The following is a 10,111-nucleotide window of genomic DNA, read 5'->3' on the forward strand; positions in this document are numbered from 1 at the left end:
GAACACTTTGAAGATCATGATGAACATCAAGAACATATTTTTGAAAAAGTTTTAATGTAAAGAAAACATGCAAGACACCAAACTTAGAAATCTTTAATGCTTAGACAATATGAATGCAAAGATGCACATGAAAAACAATAAAAGACACAAAACAAGAAAACATCATGATCAAACAAGAAGACTTACCAAGAACAACTTGAAGATCATGAAGAACACTATGAATGCATGAATTTTCGAAAAATGCAAGGACAAGATAAATATGCAATTGACACCAAACTTAAAACATGACACAAAACTCAAACAAGAAACAAAAAATATTTTTGGTTTTTATGATTTTATTTGTATTTTCTTAATAAATTTTTCGAAAAAATATTTTGGAAAAAGGAAGTAATGAATTCATAGTCTTCAATCAAAATCCTATGAGTTAGCATGGCTTAATAGCCAGCCAAGCTAAAACATGTTATATGAAACTCTAGGATTCATTCTTGAAAACTCTGAAAATTTTTGAAAACAGGTGAGAAATTTTGAAAAATATTTTTGAAAACTTTTTGAAAAGAAAATAAAAAGAAAATTACCTAAGCTGAGCAACAAGATGAACCGTCAGTTGTCCAAACTCGAACAATCCCTGGCAACGGCGCCAAAAACTTGGTGCACGAAATTGTGATCATCAACAATGGCGCCAAGAACTTGGTAGCGCTCTCAAACGTGAATCACACTTAGTCACAACTCCGCACAACTAACCAGCAAGTGCACTAGGTCGTTCAAGTAATACCTTACGTGAGTAAGGGTCGATCCCACGGAGATTGTTGGTATGAAGCAAGCTATAGTCATCTTGTAAATCTCAGTTAGGCGGATAGTAAATGTTATGGAGTTTTCGAATAATAATAATAAATAAGCAGAAAATAAAGATAGAGTTACTCATGTAATTCAATGGTGGGAATTTCAGATAAGTGCGTGGAGGTGCTTGTCCCTGTTGGATCTCTGCTTTCCTACTATCTTCCTTCAATCCTTCTTATTCCTTTCCATGGCAAGCTGTATGTAGGGCATCACCGTTGTCAATGGCTACATCCCATCCTCTCAGTGAAAATGGTCTAAATGCTCTGTCACAGCACGACTAATCATCTGTCGGTTCTCGATCATGTTGGAATAGAATCCCTTGATTCTTTTGCATTTGTCATCACGCCCAACAATCGCGAGTTTGAAGCTCGTCACAGTCATTCAATCTCGGAATCCTACTCGGAATACCACAGACAAGGTTAGACTTTTCGGATTCCCATGAATGCCACCATCAATTCTAGCTTATACCACGAAAATTCTGATTAAGGAATCCAAGAGATATGCGCCCAGTCTAAGGTAGAACGGAAGTGGTTGTCAGTCATACGTTCATAGGTGAGAATAATGATGAGTGTCACGGATCATCACATTCATCATGTTGAAGTGCAACGAATATCTTAGAACAAGAATAAAATGAATTGAATAGAAAATAGTAGTAATTGCATTGAAACTCGAGGTGCAGCAGAGCTCTACACCCTTAATCTATGGTGTGTAGAAACTCCACCGTTGAAAATACATAAGTGATGAAGGTTCAGGCATGGCCGAATGGCCAGCCCCCAAATATGATCAAAAGATCAAAAAATACAATCCAAGACGTATAATACACTAGTAAAAGGTTCTATTTATACTAAACTAGCTACTAGGGTTTACAAAAGTAAGTAATTGATGCATAAATCCACTTCTGGGGCCCACTTGGTGTGTGCTTGGGCTGAGCTTGATCTTTACACGAGCTGAGGCTTATCTTGGAGTTGAACGCCAAGTTGTAACGTGTTTTTGCCGTTCAACTCTGGTTCATGACGTGTTTCTGGCGTTTGACTCCAGAATGCAGCATAGAGCTGGCGTTGAGCGCCAGTTTACATCGTCAAATCTCGAATAAATGATGCGTGGAAACTTGTCTCTCAACAAATTTTCCTTCGGCAAGTATACCAAATTATCATCAAGTAAAACTCCCTATAGAGTGAGGTCGAATCCCACAAGGATTGATTGGTCAAGCAACTTTAGTTAGAAGAATATGCTAGTTGAGCTAAACAGAATTTAGATTGAGATGCAGAAATTTAAATGACTAGAAAGTAAATAGCAGAAATTAAAGTGTAGAATCTTAAATGGGGAATTGGGGTAATGCTCATAAAAGTAAATGGCAGAAATTAAAGAGAATGGGTAAGATCAGAAATGGGGAGATCATTGGGTTTAGGAGATGTTGCATTTCTCCGGATCAAGTTCATTCGCATCTCTTCCTCAATCAATGTATTCATTGATCTCCTTGGCAATCTTAAGTGATTGAATCCCAATTCCTTGGTAATCCCATCTCTCAAATCTTGATCAATAGCCAATTCCTTGGTCAATTGCTCATGAGAAGAGATGAAGTATGGTCATTGATTATACCACATACATTTCCCAATTCAAGTATTGGTAGGATTATAGTCACATATCCATCCCAACCCAAATTGGTCCAGCAAGAGAAAGCAATTCTAGCATGATCTCTTCATTCCTCTTCCAAGGTTCCGAAGAGATCCAATTATGGAGAGTTTCTTTTCCAAGATAACTAACCAATTGAATTAAGATTGAAAGCTTTCTAGTAAAATCAAGAGAAAAGATAGAAGAAGAAGAATGGAAACTAATGTTGATCCATCAAATTACAGCAGAGCTCCCTAACCCAATGAAAGGGGTTTAGTTGTTCATAGCTCTAGGAATAAAAAATGGCAGAAAAGAAGAATCCATGCTAGAAGTACAAAAAAGTAAATATGCAGAGAGTAGTTCTCCAAGGTGCAAAAGTCTCTAGCTAGTTCAAAACTACTCCTATATATACTACTCTTCATGATCTTCTAGTGAGTTCTTAAGTCTTGGATGTGGGCTTTGGACCTTGAGTTGAAGCAATTCTCATCTTTAGTGGGCCCATCTTGCAGAGAAATATGAATTTAGTCTCGGACACTTAGTGAGATTAATCGTGGAATACCATTCTGGGTGCGAGAACGTTAGTGGCATTCACCTTTTCCACTAACGTTCCACCTTTATATGCCCACGTTATTCTCAATGTTAGAAGTCTTAACGTGACTCCTAACGTTCCTTCTCAATTCTTGGCCAACGTTAATGGGACTCACTTTTCCCATTAACGTTAATGGGAGTCACTTTTCCCATTAACGTTGCTTGCCTTTTGCCCCCCTACGTTAGGTCTCACGTTAGCTTAGCTAACGTAGCTCTTAACGTGGGCACCTATCACCTTCGAGAGCATTAAGCCCCTACATTAGAACCCACGTTAACTAAGTTAACGTGGCTCTTAACATAGTAATAAAGCCATCTTCCAACGTTAGTGACAAAAGTGAGTGTCACTAACGTTGGTTCTTTGAACGCCACTCCACGTTAACTTTCACGTTAACAATATTAACGTGAGAGTTAACGTAGGCAATGCAAATGATCCAACGTTAGTGACAAAGGTGAGTGTCACTAACGTTGGCATTGTTGATCCTCGTCCACGTTAGAGTTCACGTTAACTTAGTTAACGTGACTCTTAACGTAGGGCATCGCCTAGTTTCCCAACGTTATTGGAGTTCACATTTCTCATTAACGTGGGGTCCACTTTTTCTTCTACGTTAAGCACCACGTGGCTCTTAACGTAGGCTATGAATGGCTTCGCAGGCGTTATTGGTGATCACTTTTCTCATTAACGTTGCAAGCCAATTGCCATCTCACATTAGTAGTCACGTTAACTAAGTTAACGTGAATGCTAACGTGATTCTTCCATGCGTCATTTGTCCTGAAATCAAGTAATTAAAGTGCATCAAAGCTCTAGCCAAAATCATGAGATTATGCATCCTTAAAATATCATGTAATTCTAGCAAAAATCTCATGAAATCATGCAAAATTCACAATAGTTGCTTGAATGAAGGTGTAAGTGTATTTTCACCCAAAACTTGCCTTGTTTACTAGGAAAATGCATGAAACTACCCTAAAACAGTAAAGAAAAGGTCAGTGAAACTGGCCTAGTTGCCCTGACATCACAACACCAAACTTAAAGCTTGCTTGTCCCTAAGCAAGTACTGAAGCATAAGAAAAATGAAATAAAAGAACAAGAAGATAAGATGGAAATAATATTCATGGTTCAAGGAGTTTCATGCATAGCAACTTAGGTTCTTTCCTTTTAGGTTTCAAGCCTTTATCAAATCCCTAGTCACTCTCTTGATTGCATCCCTTGAGGCTTCTTTCTTATTGATCCTTCTTTTTTTTTCTTTTCAAAATTTATTTATCTTTTTGCTAGGTGCTTTGTAAGAGGGCGACTTTTTATGATAAGCTTTCAGCCAACACTCCCAAACCAGTTGGTTTTAAGGTGCTAGGTGTTAAGACACCCCTAAGGACTTACTCCCTCAAGTCTCTTTCCTTCATACATACACACCACAGGCACATGGTTTGTTATTCTTTCTTTCTTGAGACCTTGGTGTCCAGCACCTCTTTGGGTTACTAAGTGCTCTGTAACAAGGGTTACTCTTGATAGTGGACTTTCAGCTGATAATCCCGGATTAGTTAATCCAAGTTACCAAGTGATAAGGCACCCCTAAGAGCTTATTCATCCAAGTATATCTCTTGTACATAAATACCACAGACACATGCCTCAGTTTCAAAACCCTTGGTGCCTAGCATTGTTCCTTTTTATGTTCCCTTTCTTATTTTCACTTTCATTACTCTTTTTCTTTTCTTGTTGGGATCTTATTATTTAGCTAGCTTCAAGGAATGTGTCTCAAACTTATGACTTAGGATGGATAGTTGCTTTCTTTCCTTTTTTGGTGAACCAACTTAGCTTACTAATCATCCTACCACAAACACTTAGAATGCACTTCACAAAATGACTCTATTCTTGTTCTTTCCATAACATTTTCTTTTTGATTAACTTAAAGAGAAAAGCATACAAGTAAGAAAGGTGCAAGTGAACATTCAAGACATTAGGCTCAATAACATAGACTTAAACAAGGAGAATTAAAGACAGAATTGAAAAGGTTTCAACTAACGAGCAACTATTAATCAAAGGTGCAATTGGACTTCCAATTTTAACATTCTCAGCATATGGAATTAAGTAACAACACAACCTTCGAGTGATGGTTTCTAGTTGTCCTCCTCTTTGTCATCATCCATAGTCTTTGCTACTTTACCTCCTTGGATGAAGGTGCACCATTTCCTCATAAGGTTCCTGCAAAGTTATTGGAAGTTGCTTGTTCCCGAAGCACTTGAGAAATAGTTAGCTTGCATGTATGCTTGTGAACTTCTGAACTGAATTTGGTGTGTGAACACCAAACTTAGTTCCTTACCCAGTACAAAAGTTTGCAAACATGCAGAGAACCTTATATCATGTTGTTAACAAGACAATTCTTAACTGGAAACTAAACTACAGCTAAGTGATTCCCTTGATTGGTTGGAGCTAGCAATGTGTTTTTGGGGATGTAGTGTGATTCTAACTAATATCTCTGGTGGGACACCAAACTTAGAATCACACTTTCACTCTTGGATTGTTTTGGTGTGGAACACCAAACTTAGCTCCTCGCAATACAGGGGAAACAACTTGTGATCTTTATTGAAGTGAAGATGAAAAGAAAACTACCTCAGGTTGGGTTGCCTCCCAACAGAGCACTCTTTTAGCGTCGCTAGCTCGACGATTCCTCCATTACTTGAGATGATACTTTACTATGGGGTTTTCCCCCATGTTGCCCATATAATGCTTTAGCCTTTGTCCGTTCACAGTGAAAGTCCTCTCTGAACTTTCATCCATGATTTCTATGTGTCCATATGGCGAGACTTTTGTGACAAGAAAAGGTCCGGACCACCTTGATTTGAGTTTTCCTGGGAACAGTCTCAATTTGGAATTGTAGAGGAGTACTTTATAAATCTTGGCATTCTCATAGGCTTGTGATCTAAATTCCTCCATCTCTTGCAGCTGCAAGATCCTCTTTGCACCAGCAGTAATGCTGTCAAAATTTAGTATCTTGAGAGCCCAGAGAGCTTTGTGTTCCAGCTCCAGCGGTAAATGACAAGCTTTCCCATACACCAGTTGATATGGGGACATTCCAATTGGTGTTTTGAATGCTGTTCGGTATGCCCAAAGAGCATCATCTAGCTTCTTCGCCCAATCCTTTCTTGATGCACCCACAGTCTTTTCAAAAATTCTTTTTAGCTCTCGGTTGGATATCTCAGTTTGCCCACTTGTTTGGGGATGGTAAGGTGTGGCAACCTTATGTTTTACCCCATATCGTAGGAGGAGAGCTTCTAGTGGTCTGTTACAAAAATGACTCCCTCCATCACTGATAAGTGCTCGGGGGACTCCAAAACGGCTAAAGATATTCTTCCTGAGGAAGTTCATGACCATCTTATTATCATTCGTTGGAGTGGCAATAGCCTCTATACACTTGGAAACGTAATCCACTGCTACCAAGATGTACTTGTTTGAATATGAGGTTGGGTATGGTCCCATGAAATCGATTCCCCACACATCAAACAGTTCCAGTTCCAAGATGAAATTTTGTGGCATCTCATTTCCTTTGGGCAAGTTTCCAGATCTTTGGCATTCATTGCAGCTCTTTACTAGTTCTTTAGCATCCTTGAAAAGGGTGGGCCAAAAGAATCCGCTTTGTAACACCTTTGCTGCAGTTCTATCCCCTCCAAAATGGCCTTCATAGCATGAGCCGTGGCAATTCTATAGGACCTCTCGTCCTTCTTCTTCCGAGACACATCTTCTAAGGATTCCATCTGAACACTTCTTGAAGAGATATGGCTCATCCCAGACAAAATATTTTGCATCATTTATGAGTTTTCTTTTTTGATGTTTATTGATCCCTAGAGGTAGAGCCCCGGTTGCCTTGAAGTTGGCAATGTCTGCAAACCATGGTGCTTTGTGAATTGTCATTAATTGCTCATCAAGGAAGAGTTCGTTCTCACTTGTATCATGTGTTCCACCTTCCTCATGACGGATTCTGGATAAGTGATCTGCTACCTTGTTCTCCACTCCTTTCTTGTCTCTGATTTCAATATTGAATTCCTGCAACAATAAGATCCATCTTATTAGTCTTGGTTTTGATTCTTGCTTGGCAACTAAATATCTAAGTGCTGTGTGATCTGTGAAAATAATCACTTTAGCACCAATGAGATATGATCTGAACTTATCACATGCAAAAACTATTGCTAGTAACTCCTTTTCAGTAGTGGTATAGTTTCTTTGAGCATCATTGAAGACTTTGCTAGCATAGTATATCACATGGACTAAGTTATCTTTCCTCTGCCCTAATACGGCCCCAAGTGCAAAATCAGATGCATCACACATCAATTCAAAGGGTAAGTTCCAATCAGGTGGGAAAATGATAGGAGCAGAAGACAATTTCTTTTTCAAGTTTTTAAATGCTAGCATGCATTTCTCATCAAAATTAAATGGTGTATCAGACATTAGGGATTGCTTAAGGGCTTGGCTATCTTTGAAAAATCTTTAATAAACCTTCTATAAAAGCCAGCATGCCCGAACTATTCCCTCTGTCACCATGATGTGACATTTTTCCCAGTTCAAGACTAAGTTGGTTTCTTGACATCTTTTCAATACCAAGGCAAGATGGGTTAGGCAACTAGGGAAGGAATCTCCAAATACTGAGAAGTCATCCATGAAAACTTCAATGAACTTCTCTATCATATCTGAAAAAATGGAGAGCATGCAACGTTGGAAGGTTGCGGGTGCATTACATAGCCCGAATGGCATGCGCCTATAGGCAAACACTCCATATGGGCAAGTGAATGATGTTTTATCTTGGTCTCTTGGATCAACCACTATTTGGTTATATCCTGAATACCCATATAGAAAATAATAATATGCATGTCCCGCAAGTCTTTCCAACATTTGGTCCATGAAGGGAAGTAGGAAATGATCTTTTCTTGTGGCCTCATTAAGCTTCCTGTAGTCAACACACATTCTCCAGCCTGTAATGGTTCTTGTAGGGATTAGCTCGTTGCTTTCGTTGGGCACCACAGTGATTCCCCCCTTCTTGGGGACCACCTGAACTGGACTAACCCATTGGCTGTCTGAGATTGGATAGATTTCTCCTCCCTGCCACAACTTCATGAGTTCTTTCTGCACTACTTCTTTCATTGCTGGATTTAACCTTCTTTGGGGCTGAATGGAAGGTCTGGCACCTTCTTCTAGGAGTATCTTATGCATGCATATGGCTGAACTGATTCCCTTCAAGTTAGCAAGTGTCCATCCAGTTGCATCTTTATGCCTTCGTAAGACTTGAAGCAATTCTTCCTCTTGTTCTTGGCTGAAAGCTGAATTTATGATTACTGGATAGCTTTTATTTTCTCCCAAGTATGCATACTTGAGAGTGGTTGGCAGTGCTTTAAGCTCCAATATGGGTGCTTCTTTTCTTTCTTCCTTCTCTTCTAGCCCACATTGAACATGTATTTCAGCGGCTGCAGCTTCTTCGCTTGTTGCTAACTCCTCTTCTGTTGATGCTTCAAGCTCTTCTTCAAGAGTTTCTTGTACCAAAGCTTCTACTGAGTCCAACCTCATACATTCTCCCAATAAGTCATGTGGGTATCTCATGGCCTTAAACACATTCAATGTCATTTTCTCCTCGTGTAATCTGAGGATAAGTTCACCCTTTTGGACATCAATAATGGCTCTGGCAGTGGCTAAAAATGGCCTCCCCAGGATGATGGAGGTCTTAGCTCCTTCTTCCATGTCTAGTACTATAAAATCTGTTGGGAAAATAAAGTCTCCCACCTTCACCAACAAGTCTTCTAGTACCCCATGGGGAAATTTGAATGACCTGTCTGCTAGTTGGAGGGCCATTCTTGTTGGTTTGGCTTCTTCAATCTTCATCTTTTTCATCATTGCTAGAGACATTAGATTTATGCTGCCTCCTAGATCACATAAAGCCTTTTCCACAGTGATTTCTCCAATGATACAAGGGATTTGGAAACTCCCAGGATCCTTCAATTTTTGAGGCAATTTGTGTTGGATGATGGCGCTACATTCTTCTGTAAGTACCACAGTCTCATTATTCTTCCAGCTTCTCTTTTTGGTCATCAACTCCTTCAAGAACTTGGCATAGAGTGGCATTTGCTCGATGGCTTCAGCAAAGGGTATGTTTATTTGTAATTTCTTGAAGATCTCCCAAAATCTTGAGAATTGATTGTCCTCTCCCTTCTTCTTTAATTGCAACTGTTGTGGGTATGGGGCCTTTGAGAGGCATGGATTGGGCACTTCTCTTTCTTGATGTGACTTGGGGATTGAGGTGTGAGATTCCTCATGTCCCTTATTTTCTTCATCCAATTCCTTCTCTGGTGGTTTCTTGTGGGTCTCCTTCAATTCCTTCCCACTCCTGAGGGTGATGGCCTGACATTCTTCCCTTGGTATTGAGTTAATATTGCTGCAATTGTTGTGCCCAGGGGTTTGCTTGAATAGGAATTCAATCTGTGTTTCCTGTTTCTTGATGGCAGCATCTTGATTCTGCATGTTAGATTGCACTTTTTCCCGGAAATCTTTACTATCTTGAATATCTTTGCATAGAATTTTGAGTAGAGCCTCAATCTTTGAAAGCCTATCATCCGTGGATGATGGTGGGTTGAGATTAGGTGGTTGAGAGGGTTGGTTAGATGGATGTTGGTAATATCTCTGTGAGGTGTTTTGATGAGTGGCATTGTTGTTGGAGTTGAAGTTGGAACGTCTTGGATCTTGTCCTTGGTCTTGTTGGTTTCCCCATCCAAAGTTGGGATGATTTCTCCATCCAGAGTTGTATGTTTTAGAGTATGGATCATGGACTTGTCTAGGTGAATTTCCCACATAGTTGGCTTGCTCCCAGTCACCTTCTTCTCCTATGTTTACTCTTTCATGAATTGGTGATGAGGTGATGGTTGCTGCAACTTGGTTCTCTTCCACCTTCTTGGTAAGATCTGTTAGCTGCTTAGTGATCATCTTGTTTTGGGCTAACAGTGCATCCATGTGGTTCAGCTCCATTACTCCTCTAGTGTTACTTCTTTCAGAGGTATAGAAGTAGTCATTCTCAGCAACTATTACAATGACATCTATGGCTTCTTC

At 39.6% G+C, this 10,111-nt stretch overlaps 1 protein-coding gene across 1 annotated transcript in view; it reads right to left on the minus strand.

The window, feature by feature from the left end:
- Positions 1–9,529, minus strand: part of LOC130966569 (uncharacterized) — a 47,344-nt gene extending 37,815 nt beyond the window's left edge. Inside the window, exons 1-4 of the mRNA XM_057891383.1 lie at positions 7,759–9,529; positions 7,163–7,311; positions 6,737–7,069; positions 6,278–6,631 (exon numbers count right to left, since the gene is read on the minus strand). Of these exons, the coding sequence (XP_057747366.1) occupies positions 6,278–6,631; positions 6,737–7,069; positions 7,163–7,311; positions 7,759–9,529 (2,607 nt within the window). The remainder of the gene's footprint in view (positions 1–6,277; positions 6,632–6,736; positions 7,070–7,162; positions 7,312–7,758) is intronic.
- Between the last annotated feature and the right edge of the window lie 582 nt (positions 9,530–10,111).

Source organism: Arachis stenosperma, chromosome 3, assembly GCF_014773155.1.
Source record: "Arachis stenosperma cultivar V10309 chromosome 3, arast.V10309.gnm1.PFL2, whole genome shotgun sequence".
NCBI classification, from domain to species: Eukaryota; Viridiplantae; Streptophyta; class Magnoliopsida; order Fabales; family Fabaceae; genus Arachis; species Arachis stenosperma.